The 14,867-nt window shown below is 35.3% G+C and overlaps 3 protein-coding genes across 5 annotated transcripts; 2 read left to right on the plus strand and 1 right to left on the minus strand.

Annotated features, from left to right (window-relative positions):
- The first annotated feature begins 1,782 nt into the window (after positions 1–1,782).
- Positions 1,783–5,030, plus strand: LOC140836692 (nuclear transcription factor Y subunit A-7-like). Of its 3 annotated transcripts, XM_073202396.1 has the most exons (7): positions 1,794–1,964; positions 2,120–2,221; positions 2,308–2,355; positions 3,666–3,802; positions 4,048–4,140; positions 4,227–4,391; positions 4,638–5,030. In XM_073202396.1, the coding sequence occupies exons 3-7, from the start codon at positions 2,328–2,330 to the stop codon at positions 4,815–4,817; spliced, it is 603 nt and encodes a 200-aa protein (XP_073058497.1). In that variant the 5' UTR covers positions 1,794–1,964; positions 2,120–2,221; positions 2,308–2,327; the 3' UTR covers positions 4,818–5,030. The 3 variants fall into 3 exon arrangements, with proteins under 3 accessions (XP_073058495.1, XP_073058497.1, XP_073058498.1); XM_073202394.1 differs by lacking the exon at positions 2,120–2,221 and having other exon boundaries at positions 1,783–1,964; XM_073202397.1 differs by lacking the exon at positions 1,794–1,964 and having other exon boundaries at positions 2,114–2,153.
- Positions 5,031–5,540: 510 nt separating this feature from the next.
- On the minus strand, positions 5,541–6,880 carry LOC140836693 (uncharacterized). Its single transcript, XM_073202398.1, has 2 exons — positions 6,602–6,880; positions 5,541–5,912 (listed from the first exon to the last, which is right to left on the minus strand). Exons 1-2 carry the CDS (start codon positions 6,785–6,787, stop codon positions 5,724–5,726), a joined length of 375 nt encoding a protein of 124 aa, XP_073058499.1. The 5' UTR covers positions 6,788–6,880; the 3' UTR covers positions 5,541–5,723.
- Positions 6,881–8,315: 1,435 nt separating this feature from the next.
- LOC140836694 (U3 snoRNP-associated protein-like EMB2271) lies at positions 8,316–13,062 on the plus strand. The gene is made up of 7 exons (XM_073202399.1): positions 8,316–8,868; positions 9,879–10,221; positions 10,953–11,177; positions 11,585–11,801; positions 11,919–12,094; positions 12,711–12,776; positions 12,933–13,062. The coding sequence occupies exons 1-7, from the start codon at positions 8,444–8,446 to the stop codon at positions 13,008–13,010; spliced, it is 1,530 nt and encodes a 509-aa protein (XP_073058500.1). The 5' UTR covers positions 8,316–8,443; the 3' UTR covers positions 13,011–13,062.
- Positions 13,063–14,867: the final 1,805 nt, after the last annotated feature.

Consider the following 14,867-nt stretch of genomic DNA (forward strand, 5'->3'; position numbering starts at 1 on the left):
CAATCAACTTATTCGACGAGATGTTGTGATGGGGAGTCACATGGTTGTTTACTCGGGCTATCGATGACTCAATTTTTTTTTAAAAAAAATATGGAAATTTTGTATAAATTTAAACTGATTTTATCCCAATAATACGAGTACCCAGGTCCAAATCAAGTAGCTCAAGCCTATTAAATAATCAATAACTACTTGTATTTATTAATTTCGCATCATTCATTGTTTTTGTAAGATATTCAGACTAAGGGTGAGCGTTGGATCGGTTAGATTGGATTTATCAAATCAAACCGAAAATTTATTTAATGTTTTTGTAACTTCATCGCTAAAAGCTTAAACATCTAAAACTAAAAGATGTAAATGTAAGTTTGACAAAAAACATAAGTGGAGATGAGATATACACAAGTTTTTAAGTTAGCTTAGTTTTTTTTTTTTTTTTTTTTTTTTTTTGTATTATGGCAAACCTCAAAGGAGGCATTAACCCCACACATTGACAAACTTATCATATTTGTAAATTATATTATCTACACGCAACCTACATGCTAGCGAATATTATTATTAATGTCTCTTTCATGCATATATATTTTAAAAAAATTGATATTAAAGTAATATTTATTTGAAATGTCTTGAAGTTATATTACAAATATTTAATTTATAGTAGTTATTTTATGTTTGAAACTAGGGCGATTGTGGCTTATGTTGGGTGTCATATGCCTGATTCGCTACGGTATACTAGGTTCCAAAAGAATACGGTATATTATATTGAAAAATTTCGATACCAAAAAATGAATACTGATACCGTACTGAAATTTTTAAAAAATTTGTGTTATTCACAATTCACCATCAAAATAGCGAATTTTTTGAATGTCATATATAAATACCGATTTTTTTTTTTTTTTTGCAATACCGAAATTGACATTATATTATAATTTTTAAACTATATGAATTTTTTTCAGTATTTCTGCATATACATAAATACATAAATTTTTTGAATGTCATATTGATACCGAAAAGTAGATACGATATCACATGGTAGTAACAAAATTTACGGTATACCTTTAAATTCAGTATGTGTGATATTTTGCGATATGACAGATACAATATATATGAATGTTCGATATTTTTCTCCAGTAGTTGTCATGAAAACTGAGAAGTCTCCTGGACCACAACTCTCCCAGCCGCTCGTTACATGACGCTGCCATCTTGTTATGCTACGCATTTGCCTTCGTACACCGCACGTCTAACTTCCCAGCTCAGTCCACTAGTGAATCTTCCGAGTGAGACCGCACAAACAAAAAAAATAAAGAGAGTGTGTTTAAAATTTTAAAAAAATGTTAAACTGTAAAATACACTAAAAAATCACATATTAATACATACAAATTCAAAAATAGAAGAGAGTAGTTTGAACTTGTAAGAAAATAAATTTTGGTTCATAGGTTTTCTAGCCTTTCTAGAGTAAAGTCGAAAATGTGAAACGACTTATAAAACATCAAATTTGAAACATATTATTAAGTTCGAGATCGGATTGCAACAAACTAATCCTCAATTTTTTTAGAAAAATATAATTTCTATTATATTAGAAAATTCAAAAACTGAATTAACAAAAGTTTCGATTTAATACGACAACATTCCTTTTATTTTATTGGTTTGAACTTTTTTTGAAAATAATAATACATGCTTTTATTATTGTTTTTTCTCGAAGTTACCACAAGTAAAAAGGGTTTAAAAAAAGATCAGAATAATAACCTGCGCTGCAGTGAAAGTACGAATTTAAGTTAAAAATAGAATTCTCTTTTTTTTCCATCAACATTTTAGCCTCCCCTTTTCGAGCTCCGCACTACCACAGCCAATCTCAACCTGCATCCAACCACAGAGAATAAAACCTCGAGCGACACTGGGCGAGATCCAGAGAGGCACCAGAGAATTATTGCCGGTTTGACGATTCGTGAAATTGAATTCATCTCATCCAGGTAAAATTTTCCAATCCCGAACCCTAATCAGCTGATTTTTCAAATGTATTGCTATTTTTTTTTAATATAATGGCGATGAATGTAAATCGGATACTAAATTCAGCAATTCACTGTTTTGAATCTTCGCTGCTTCTACACGTAATGTTTGGATGAAGTCTGTAGATTTTTCCGGAAAAATTGCGTGCTTAGGTGAGCCGATCCATTGTGAATTTGTGATGGAAAAGTCTGTTGGGGATGATCAGATTAATAGTTTTTTGGTGTGTATGCGTGTGAAAGAAGAATTTTATTTTTTGGGTTTGCAATAAAAATGTTTACTGAATTTTTTTGTGGCTCCTGGATGTAGGTCGCTGAGACGAGCGCATTATGACCTCCTCCGTTCACAACCTTGCTGGTAAGTTGAAACGTAGTTTTTCTCGTTTTATCCTACTGTAGAATTTTGTGTATAAGTTTATACGAACCACTGAATTGCTTGAAAATGGGGAGCCACGGTACGAACTTTGGTTTGTCATGAAAAGACACCTATGTTCATTTGTCAATGCTCTTATTAGGCTCATATATGTTATCACGTGCAACAAATAGAATTCCTCAGAACATTCTCAATCCTTCTGAATGTGTCCTATCATTTTGTTTTAAAGAACCCTCTGCACTTTGCGTACATATCATTGATTGAATTACACTATGGTCTTCTTTCCTATACCATATGCGAGTTCTAAGTTGTTTAACAACTTTCCTCCGCAAAGCCGTGCACTGAGGTAAGGGTCACAAGGATTTAAAAAAAAAAAACAAATGAACACAGCTTCCAGATCTGATTTTTATGCTTAATTTCCTGTAAACTCGGAACAGATAGATCTAACATGGGTTATTGAGATGATTTCTTATTCTCATATAGTATGAGATATTAGAATGTTTCATCAGTGATATTTAACAATCAAAGGTTACTATTTGGATCAAAATATGTGAAACCGTTGAAACCCGGGAACCAATATGTAACGACCATGGGCCGTAGGTTGGCCAACATGAGCCTCATCTCATACGTATGCACCATTACTGGTCATGGACCAACCTAGTGGTGCACAAGTCTACTCATAAAATATCTCATCATTGGAAAGTAGTTTTTTTCGCCTCCACCAACACTTGAACCCAAGATCTCAAGACTTAAATACCTAGATTCTTAAAGTGTTGGTACCAATTGAAAGCTTTTTTTTGTAATGACCATGTGTCATAGGCTGGCCCAACATGAGTCACAGTCCATATCCACGCACCACTACTATTCATGGGTCGTAGGTTGATCCAGCATGAACCGTAACACATGTCCATGCACCGTCACTCATAGAATATCTCACTCCTAGAAAATGGTTTCTTTCGCCTCACTCAACACTTGAACCCAGGACCTCCAGGGTTTAATACCTAGATTATTAAAGTGTTGGTCTCAATTGGGTGCATGGGCTACGACTTATGACCAATAGTGGTGCATGTGTGTGGGCTGAGACTTATGTTGGATCAGCCTACTGCCCATGGTTGTTACGCGACAGATTTCGGCATATGTTTTGGTGATGAATTTTATGTCACTTCGTTCAAACAATTGGAAGATGAGCCTGTGTTGGTTCTTGTCGGGCTTGATTCTCTTTTATTTTCCAATTTATGGACTAGTTTATTTTATATAACCACGTATGGGTCATCTAATTAGTATATTCGTTTCAGAGAATGGCGAGGCTGAGGGGCAACAAAAGCTCACGGAATCCCAAACCCAGTCTTCTTCCATGGCCAACGGACATCCTGGTATACCACCGACAATGCACTATGCGGCTACTGCTCAAATTGGAGTTGGAAATGTTATGGTATTTAATGCTGGTCGTTTTGCATGTTAATTTGTAAATTGTCAAGTTCAAATTTGATTTACAAAATCCTCTGTTTCTCATCTCCTTTCTTAGATATCAGATGCTTTCAATTATCTTCCATACAGCTCGTGCTTTTTTTTCCCAATTAGTTAATTTTTCGTGGAAATAATGTTATTGAGTTTGCAGGCTGGCTGGTACTTTCCTGTTCTGTTATTTTATTTCACCTGAAGAATTATATCTTGCAGGCACAGACGGCTTACCCATATCCAGATCCTTACTACAGAAATCCCTATGAAACACAACCTTATCCAGCACAGCCTTATCCTTCACAGCCTTTGGTACTTTTTACGCTAATGTCCACTTTTTATTATAATATTGGCAGAGATGTTTCTGAATGTTTCAAATCTGTACCTTCTCAATTAAGGTCCACCTTCAGTTGATGGGAATTCAGCAGGGTGGTGTTCCTTTGCCAACAGGCACAGTTGAGGAGCCTGTCTTCGTCAATGCCAAGCAATATCACGGCATCATGCGGCGTAGACAATCTCGTGCAAAGGCTGAGTCAGAAAACAAACTTTTGAAATCTAGGAAGGTATTTCATGAGAATTGTACGTTTTCTTGTCTGGACAATCATCGTTTAATTTATTATTGGTTTCATAATCATGTTTTTTATTTAACGAACTAGACCAGTATTGTTTCTAAGTGAGTCATGTTTTTAGACCTTTAAAACCAGGCATCATTTCACTGAACCGGGTGCGAAGAAACAGTTTATTTTTGCTCATAAGATGCTCTCTGAAAAATCTGAACTCAAAATTTACCCATTTGAACAATATTGCAGCCATACTTGCATGAATCCAGGCATTTGCACGCGCTGAGGAGAAACAGAGGAACAGGAGGTCGTTTCCAGAAGAAGAATGAGAACCAGCAAAACAAGGAGGAATCAAGTGATAAATCCAAGAACAAGATCAACCTCAACTGTGAAAAGGAAGCTCCTAATTCTTCAGAAAGTGCTTCTTGAAGATAAAGTATAAGGAGGGTCAGGCACCCCAAAAATTTCTTTTAGTGGGTTCTGCTGCTTCCTTTTTGGTTGCATTTGGCGAGGGTTAGATGTGTGTAAATCAAGTAATAGGTTTTTGTAGGGAACTGTGGGATTGCAACGTATCAAGAATTTCAGAATTGCATTGTTACCTTTTCAAGTAATGGTGTAACTTGAGTTCTCTCCCTTGTTTGATGGAACTTTACCATTGTTGATTACTTTATTTTACAATTGAACCTAGTTTTAGAGTATAGCAGAAATTCAAGGCGCCAAAAGTGTCCAATAAATTTTCAGGAGTAGAGTGAGGCTTGGACTCTGTATCATGTCGTAATCTGAGGTAATTCTGTAAAGTGGAAGTAAGAGAGACTTGTTGTATTTGCAATTTCGGGTTTATAACCTTCACCTGTATACTCATCATCGAAAATATTCTGAACCAATCTAGCTACTGTCTCTTTTATTTTTTCAGCTGGGAAAGGTTCAGAGGAGATTGAACCTGCTACCCAACAGGGAAGGGGGTAACACTACATATTTTGGGCCGTAGATCTTCTGTAATTGATACTAAGCGATTGAGATTAGACCATCTCATTCATAGAATATGAGAACTTGACAGTGATTTTACAAAAAAGATGGTGTTTAGGCCTAAGCTGGTGGTCTGCCTGTTTCTTCTTTCTTCCAAGAAAATTCAGCCACAAGTGCACATAAAGCTAACTAAAAACACTCTAAAATCACATTCAAGGGTATGCTTCGCGCAAGAATTTGTGATTTGCAACAATCACAAGTAGCTTGGTTTCCAAAAGAAAAAACTAGCTAAGTTTTGTAATCACATCTGTTGAAACAGCCAACCAAAGAGAAAAACAAGTAAAGGACCAATAAAGCCCAAAAGAAACTTCAGACAAGAATAGCAAGACCCTCTTTCCTGGGAGGCAGAGTTGCCTTGTTACCGGGAAAGGCGTTGCGTGAAATGTCTACAAGGGCCTTGAAGCTATAGGGCTCATGCATCGACAGCTCCGATAAAACTTTTCTGTTCAGTTGAATATTCTCCTTGGTCAATCCATGGATGAAATTTCCGTAGTTCACCTGTCAAGCAAATGAGGTGATCAAGCGAAAAGATAACTTCTGAACACGATATGAAGCAATCTCAAACTCACAAACTAAACTTTCTCCATGTAGAATAACCTCATAAAAAGAACATGGAATTTTGATCAGGCGTCAACTAAAGATTCAAGGATTTCAACGCTGCAGAAGCTCAAAACTATCATCCGAAGAATGCTATCAATGTGAAATGTAAGTTCAATGTCAACTTCTAATTAGAAACCAATGTGCAAAGATCTTGACTTCCCAAATGGCAAGGAAAATAAATTGCAAGTACCTCTCACTATCCTAGGGTTTTCCCATCATATATCCATTCCCCATGGTTAAAACACCAATTTTCATCTCCAAAAGTTTAGTCCCAGAAATAGGAATCAAGCTTTTAGCACAGAGCATGCCGGAACAAAACTTACACTTTTAGATTTAGAAAAATTAAAGGTGAGAATGATTGTTTTTTTTTCTATATAAAAAAATAAGATTTCCAGACTTACCACTATTTCCCATTGACAATACACTCCAAATTCAAAATACCACCATTTTTCAATCAAAGCAGAAACAAGAATCAAGAAAAACCCAACAATATGGAAACACAGTCCGGAGAGAAATAACAAATCTTCAAGCCCGTAAAGTAAATAAAAAAAACAAATAAACGTAGTAAAGCATAGAAATTGACGCACTCCGTGCTGTCTCGTGCCAGCGTTGATTTTCTGGATCCAAAGAGACCGCATATCCCTTTTCTTGTTGCGGCGGTCTCTGTAAGAATACTGAAGGGCCTTCTCCACCCTTTCTCTCGCGATCCTTATACAGTTCTTCGCTCTTCCCCTAAAACCCTTCGCCAATTTGAAAACCTCCTTCTTGTTCATTTTTCGGTTTTGTCCTCGAGAATTTACAGTCCCCTTCTTCTTCTCGGAGCACTCGTCTCTGAGATGTGGTCTATGGCAGTTCCGCTCTTCAGATTGCCTCGACCATTTATCGATCTAATTTTTCGAGAGCCCAATTATGGACCAAACGAGGCCCAATAGTCCAGTAGACGAGAATAATGGGCCATCCGGTTTTGTTGGAACTTGGACCGATTGTTGGGTCTACTAGAATTCGATATCTGACCCGTTAAATTTTTTATGCCGTTATGGCCTTTTAAACTTAAAAAGATAATACCCAAAATTTAACAAATTGGACTCTACGATTATATTTATATTATATGTTGACATATTTAATGTTTAATTAATACAATCATAAATAATATATAAACAAAGGAATTCAAGTTAAAACTCTTAGTTACAAAATCAGTTCGATCAATTTATTTAGCACACATTGTTCTTGAAGTCTGTTCTTGTCCTCTAATATTGCAGTACATACATATTTTTGACTCCAGAATCTTTTTATCTAGACATATAAATAAACAAAAAAGTTTAATGATATAGTTAATATATTATTATAAAAATATATTTGTAATTTACATCGTGTGAATTTTATAACTATGAAAATATAAAAACACATTACTTATGTTATAAATATATTAATTTTTAAACCCTAACTGGTCGAGTAACTGTAAAACATTGGTGTCCATGTAAATTATTGATTAAATCGAGAAAACCGACGAAACTGATCAAAATCGAAATTTCGGTTCTGTCGGTTTGGTTAATGGTTTTTTTAAATATCGATCAAATCGATGTAATCGGTCAAATCGATGTAATCGGTTTGATTTCAAATGTAAGATATCGATTGAACCGATATTATTTATATAATTATTAGGTAAAAACTTGTGTGAGACGGTCTTATGGGTCGTATTTGTGAGACGGATCTCTTATTTGGGTTATCCATGAAAATGTATTACTCTTTATGCTAAGAGTATTATTTTTTATTGTAAATATCGGTAGGGTTGATTCATCTCACAGATTAAGATCCGTGAGACGGTCTCACATAAGGTTCACTCTAATTATTATTAGGTCGATATTTTTACAACTTTAACCATTTCTAAAAAAATAATGAGTTTTAAACAAAAGTTAAATTTTATTACTATAAATCTTAAATCATTATGGTTATTCAAAAATTTATTATTAAGCGTTGAATTTAATAAATTACATGAGTAGTTAATTTTTTAATAAAAAAATAATTTTTTTAAACATCGATTATTTTGGTTATCGAACTAAATAACCTATATTTTATCAGTTAGGTATAATTGTTTTTAAAAGCTAAAATTGATCGATTTGTTTGATGAAAAAATTCGGTCTGTTTGACGTCAGTAGTTTCAATTCGGTTCGATTCGGATCGGACAACCCTACCATTGCCACATCCAGGGAATCCATCAACTATTAAATTTTCACACGAGCAATAATTGTAATTTGATTAAATTGATGGGCTATGTCGTAATTGTTTATAAATATATGCCGGGACGTCACAAAACCCTACAGCTAAACCTTTGTCTATAAAGTTTTTACTTCATCTCCGAAGCCATTTACGGAGGAGCATTCATCATTTTGGCCGCTGCCACTCGATACCCACGTCCTCGATCACCAGCCATGAAGGGCAAACATCTAAAGAAGAAGAAAACTTCGGAACAACAGGACAAGTTTAGCAATAAGAAGCGGTTCTCCGTTGCACGCGATCCATTTTTCGAAGATTCTGATTCGAAGCGGCGCCGTAAGTTTGGAAATGGAGGGGACGAAAACATTGAAAGCAGCGATGATGAAGCATTCGATTCGGATGGTGATAGGGGGCGAGAGGAGGAAAGGGAAGAAGAGTTAGAGGAGACGCCGGCGGAGAAGAGGAAGCGGTTGGCTTACGCAATGTTGGAGAAGATGAGAAAAGAAGAAGAAGATGGATTGGAGGACGGGGAGGAAGCTCGCACGGAGAGGGAGGGAGAGAGGGATTCACTTATTGCGAAGCTTTTGCAGCAAGAGCAGATGGAAGAGAGCGGCCGCCTCCGTAGAGCTATTGCAACAAGGTATTTCTTGTTATTGTGCGTTTTTGTTATGAAAGTTTGGGTTTTTCCTAAGCAGTCGTTTACGCAATTATTGACGTTGTTGCTGGAATGCTAGCGGAAGATTTAGTTAACTATCATTCGGTTGGGGACTCTGCTTCTAATGATTTAGCTAAATGCACGAGTTTCTATTGGAGTGTTGTAGCTAAATTGTTATCTGATGTTTTCTCGTCTTTGGAGTGATCGAGTGATTGGAATTTAATGTTGGTGTATTTTGTGACAAGAGACAACGGGGTGCTAAAAATTAGATTTTTCAGGAGATATCTTAGTTTGATACATTTCTGTTTTGTTCTTTTTTTTAACGTTTCAGTTTCAGATATTTCTGTTCGTCTCTATTAATTGTTTAGGCACCGGTGAAAGTCAATAGCTGATCATTTTTTGATCGAGTTATTTTTGTAATTTGTTTCCTGTCAGATTTCTAAAATTTGTTAATGCATTCAAATCTATGTTTCGCTACAAAAGTAATCCAGCTTGTGATCTGTTGTGGGGATGTGACAATCCCACAGGAGCCCATTGCTCTTGGCATGTCAACTACTCAAATTACACACTTTTGCTCCTCCGATCATCACATGGATTGGGTTAGTAGAAATTCCAGTGCCACAGCCAATGGAATGAAAATATAAGTTTTTTCATTTGATCAATATCTTTTTTTTGGCGAGAGAATGCTGATGCTGAGTGTTTGAAGCACTGGGTTGAATTTGGTTGCAGTATTCTAGGTCAGTTGAATAGTCTCAGATATTGAATGGGTTAGGTGCGATGGTTGTTCTTTTTTAAATCTGGGCAATTTGGTCCTATCTACATGGCTAGCGTACTGTATTCGTAGCTTGATTGCCATCTCTCATATGCAAAAGCCACTTGCACTGCCTAGCGCGTACACATGCTCATATACGAGTGTGCATTTTGATTAACTTCCATTTAATTCTTTTAATGTTATATCGACCAAATAGAATTTACACATGTATGTTAATCCACAGGGTTCAAAAGCCAGAACCAAGCCAGGGATTTCAGCTTCTTGTAAAACACCAGCAACCTGTTACTGCTGTGGCTCTATCTGAGGATGACTCGAGAGGATTTTCAGCTTCCAAGAATGGTGCCATTGAACATTGGGATATCATTAATGGGAAAGCTGAAAAGTATACATGGCCTAGTGATGAAGTTCTAAAGTCTCATGGTTTAAAGGACCCACAAGGTCGAGCTACTAAGCATAGCAAGCATGTTCTAGCACTGGCCGTTAGCTCTGATGGACGGTATTTGGCTAGTGGAGGCTTAGATCGACATGTTCATCTGTGGGACGTGCGTACACGAGAGCATATCCAGGTATTTTTAGATGAGCTGCCAATCCTATATGCTAAAATTTTTTGTCTGAAAATTTTGGTGGAAGTTTTAGCACATGTATACATTTATTACCGGGTGGGGGCCATACTTCTGTCAATGAAATTTTGGGCTATGTTTGGTTTTGTTTCTGGGAGAGAATTGTAGTTTTAGCAGATATCATTTTATGCAAGAATATACTAAGTTAATAATGCCATTTCAGGTGCATATAGTTTTTCTAAAGTTGTATGGTAGCTTTAATACTTTTAAACACAGTTTATCATAGTAGACTAGAAGGGTAATATGGTAGTAGAATATTTCTAGGGACTCTTGCCATGTAAATTAGAAGTAATTACCATGTTGGGAGATGTAAAATGTGTGAAGTTCATGTTTTGGGGGGAAAAAGTGTGTCATATTTGGTTTCGTTTGGAAAAGGAAAAAGGGGGCAGAAAAATGCAACAAAAAAGTACCTCTAAATATTTTTCGACAATCATGATTTGTACACACTGACTTTCCCTGCAGAGTTCTTCCACTTGAGCATCCTGATAATTACTTATTCTATTTTTGAAAGACCACTATCTTTTAACAAGTTAATAGACGTCATGGATGTTGCTGATTATTAACTATTATTGTATCTCACACACTTGTTATACTACTTCTATTTCTAAACAGAATATTTTACTGAAATATTTAGGTTGTAATTTAATGGCACGTCTCACCAATTTCATCATCTGCAGGCTTTTCCGGGACACAAAGGACCTGTCTCTTGCTTAACATTTAGACAGGGGACTTCAGAACTCTTTTCAGGTTCATCAGATAGATCTATAAAGATTTGGAATGCAGAAGATAGAACTTACATAAACACATTGTTTGGACACCAAAGCGAGGTGTTAACAATTGATAGCTTGAGGAAAGAACGTGTACTGACTGTTGGACGTGACCGGACCATGCACTTGTGGAAGGTAATATAAAGTCTTTTGGTAAGAGATTGAAACAATAGTGAGAATGATCTTGGGTTTATGGAAGTGTCGAGTGCTGTATATTTTTTCTTTCTAGTGATGACATTGCCTTGCAAACTTTGCCCAACTAGAATAAGAAAGGGACAAAATTAACTGCACAAGCCTATAGCTGATAAAAAAATAAGAGATGCAATTTAGAAACAGATATTTATCCCCTGCTTTCAGACGTGAAGCCATAGTGTCCATTCTGAAATTATAAGAAATTTTGAATATTTTTATTGCTTCCTTAATCATTGCTTACACTTTAAACCTGGCTGAGGTTTCTTTTCAAGTTCATTTGACCTTTTTGTGGAAACTTCTATGTTTATTCTTATCATTTGATTATCTTTCCTATGATATATGGAAAATAGGTTCCAGAAGAATCACAATTAATATTTCGGGCTTCTGCATCTTCCCTCGAATGCTGCTGCTTTATTAGTAATGATGAATTCCTGTCTGGTTCCGATGATGGAAGCATCGAACATTGGAATGTAATGCGTAAGAAGCCTGTTCATATTGTAAAAAACGCTCATGCCCCGGCGACTGTTCCCAGTTTTGAAAATAATGGGCTATCCAATGGCCATAAAGGCAAGTGATCTTTGATTGCCATTCATCTCAATGTTCAAAACTTCGTGTTTCTAAGTTAATTGTGTGGTAGTATGCGACACTTTGACTCAGTTCCTCATTGAAATTGGTCTTCTGCAGAAAACAATGCCCTAGATTTAGAGAAACTTGGTTCCACAGCTCTTTCTTGGGTTAACTCAATCACTGTATGCAGAAACAGTGATCTTGCTGCTTCAGGTGCTGGAAATGGTTTGATACGGCTTTGGAAAATTGAGAACGAGTCCAAAGGCATCTCTCCTTTGTTTGAGCTCCCCCTGGTCTGTATTATTGTGTCCTATTGTGACTATATTGTAATCTTATTTCTGTTAAATTGTCATTTTTAACTTTTGCTTCTTGATTTAACGTGAAGATGTGATTTACATGGATATCACTTAAACAGCTTATATATAAGACGTTAAAAGTTGCCTCTCCTTCCCATTTTCAGATTTTGATGTCTTTGGCGTTTGGATTTGATTTGTTTGGTGTTATCTTTTAATTTGATTGATTTATTCTTGTTGTGTGCTTATGATGCATAATCATCCACGCAGAAGGTGCCACTGGTGTTTGAATATTTAGAATAGTTTGTCTCATTGTCTGAACCCTCAGAAGACCTTCAACTTGGCACTCTAGTATCATGCTTGTTTTCAGGGGTGGAATTTTTGTCTTTTATTAAACATAAACCTAAAACTCAGGGTAGTAGTTTCTCGTTTCATATGATTAAAACCCTTGGTCCAGGTGAAGCAGATTTGTTAAAATAAATTTCAACTTCGTCTTTAACCAAGTATTCATCATTTTTGGTATCCTGTTGAATGAGTTGGCTTCTTGGGGCTTGATTATCCAACATCAAGTATCTGGTTTCTATAGCTGTTGATCCTATATCTCAATGTATGGCAGGTCGGATTCGTAAATTCTTTGGCTTTCGCAAAATCTGGAAAATTTCTCATTGCCGGAGTTGGGCAGGTGATGCATTCTCTTCTCTTTATACATGAAAACTATATGAATTATCTTCAAAAAGGCTACTATGGAACCTGAATTGTAGCCAGGATTTGACTTATCATGATAGCTGATAGTATTGCTCCAATAATCTAACGTTGAAGCGTGTCTTCTTTGGGACAGGAGCCACGGTTAGGTAGGTGGGGACGTATTTCTGCCGCTAGAAATGGAGTTTCAATACACCCGCTTGTGCTTTCATGACAGATCAAATATTGAATTTTGACTGGATTACAATATCATAGAAAAAAGAAAATGTGATCTTTCTGCCCTTTGTTGAGTTCCAAGTATCGGGGAGTTATTTATCCAACCACCTTATCTCCATAAGTTCTGAAAAGGAAAAGATCACGATAACTGTGTGATCGACTTTGACAATATGCCTCTTGATCACAGTAACTGGGCGATTTTGTATTGGTAGAAACACATTCATGCCAGCAAGTCTTGGGTTGATCGAGAAATTCGTCTCCAATGGTTTATTGTCTCCAATGGGTGCAGTTGTTTACCCCAGTGATATAGTTTTAGTTCATTTTACATCGGAGTTGATCGGAATCTGAGTTTATGTCATTATTCGGAAGAAGCGGTGTAACTTGAAGCTGTACTTAAATTTTGTAGTTAATTCTTTATCTTTTAATTTCTAATGCCGGATTGAGTGTATTTATCATAGACACATTTTAAGCCGATAGTAATGTACTATATATAGTACGCTTTGCGAAATTGAATAATTATCTTAAAATGGTTATATAACGAATGTATAACTGAAATTGTAAATAAAGATTCGTCAAATCAATTAAAACTCAAATTAGTTAAAAGTTATGGAGATATCAACTTTAATTAATAGTATATATAACATGATATAAGCAAATGATAATTAATGTTGTACTGGTTCTGGTTGGTTGACAAAGAAATGCGATGCTCGAATATAGTAACTTTTTTTAAAAAAAAAATTATAATGTAAACAAGTTGTAATTTTTATTATGATAAAATTAAAGTTGCAAGATTCTAGTAATTCACGCAATCTTTGTTTTCGATCTATGCAATTTTTTCGTTGTATTCGCCAAAAAATTTACTGTAGCTCATTTGTTGAAATAAAAGTTACTTCCGATGTATACCAATAGGAAACTAGTTTTTATTTTCAAGAATGTAAAGTAAAGAAAAAGACAAAAAATTGTATGAAACGCTCTCACAAGTCGTATTTTGTGAGACAGATATCTTATTTGGGTCATCTATGAAAAATATTACTTTTATGCTAAGAATATTACTTTTTACTGTGAATTTCGATAGGGTTGACCCGTCTCACAGATAAAGATTCGTGAGATCGTCTCACAAGAGACCTACTCTAAGGAAAACGCAATTCACTTGTGTAATTTTGTTTTTGTTTTTAATTTTGGTTTTTCATGTTGTCATTTTTTAGTCTGTTATCTTTAACTTTCTTGTAATTTTAGTCATGTTTTAACGTGACGATCGGTCTTTGTTAGGATAACTGAATAAAATTATCAAAATTTAGAATAAATTGAGTGAATGACTAACATTGAAATTTTAAAACATAGATAATCAAAACATAACGAGATAAAAATATGACAAAGTCTGCAATTTTCACCTTAAAGAAAGACAAAAACTTGTGTGAGACAGTTTCACGGGTCGTATTTGTGAGACGAATCTCTTATTTGGGTCATCCATGTAAAAATATTATTTTTTATGTTAAGAGTATTATTTTTTTTTGTAAATATGGATATGATTGACCTGTCTCATAGATTATGATCCGTGAGATGGTCTCACATGAGACTCACTGTTAAAAAAAAATTAGTAGTGGTCTGGTTTTGAAATTTCAGGAAAGTAATTAATGCTAATTAGTTGGCACAGGTCGAATATCATTAATGAATATTGAAAATATGCATCAATATGATGATTACTCTTATTATTATTTTAAAATGGGTGAATGTTTATCTAATCTAAAAAAATCAAATATATTTCTTAAAAAAAATCAAATATTTATATTTACTTTTACAAGATTATGTTGGTTTAATCACTTGGCTGCTTCTTCACTGGTATTGAGATTGAGAT

This window comes from Primulina eburnea, chromosome 7, assembly GCF_022965805.1.
Source record: "Primulina eburnea isolate SZY01 chromosome 7, ASM2296580v1, whole genome shotgun sequence".
In the NCBI taxonomy this organism is placed as follows: Eukaryota; Viridiplantae; Streptophyta; class Magnoliopsida; order Lamiales; family Gesneriaceae; genus Primulina; species Primulina eburnea.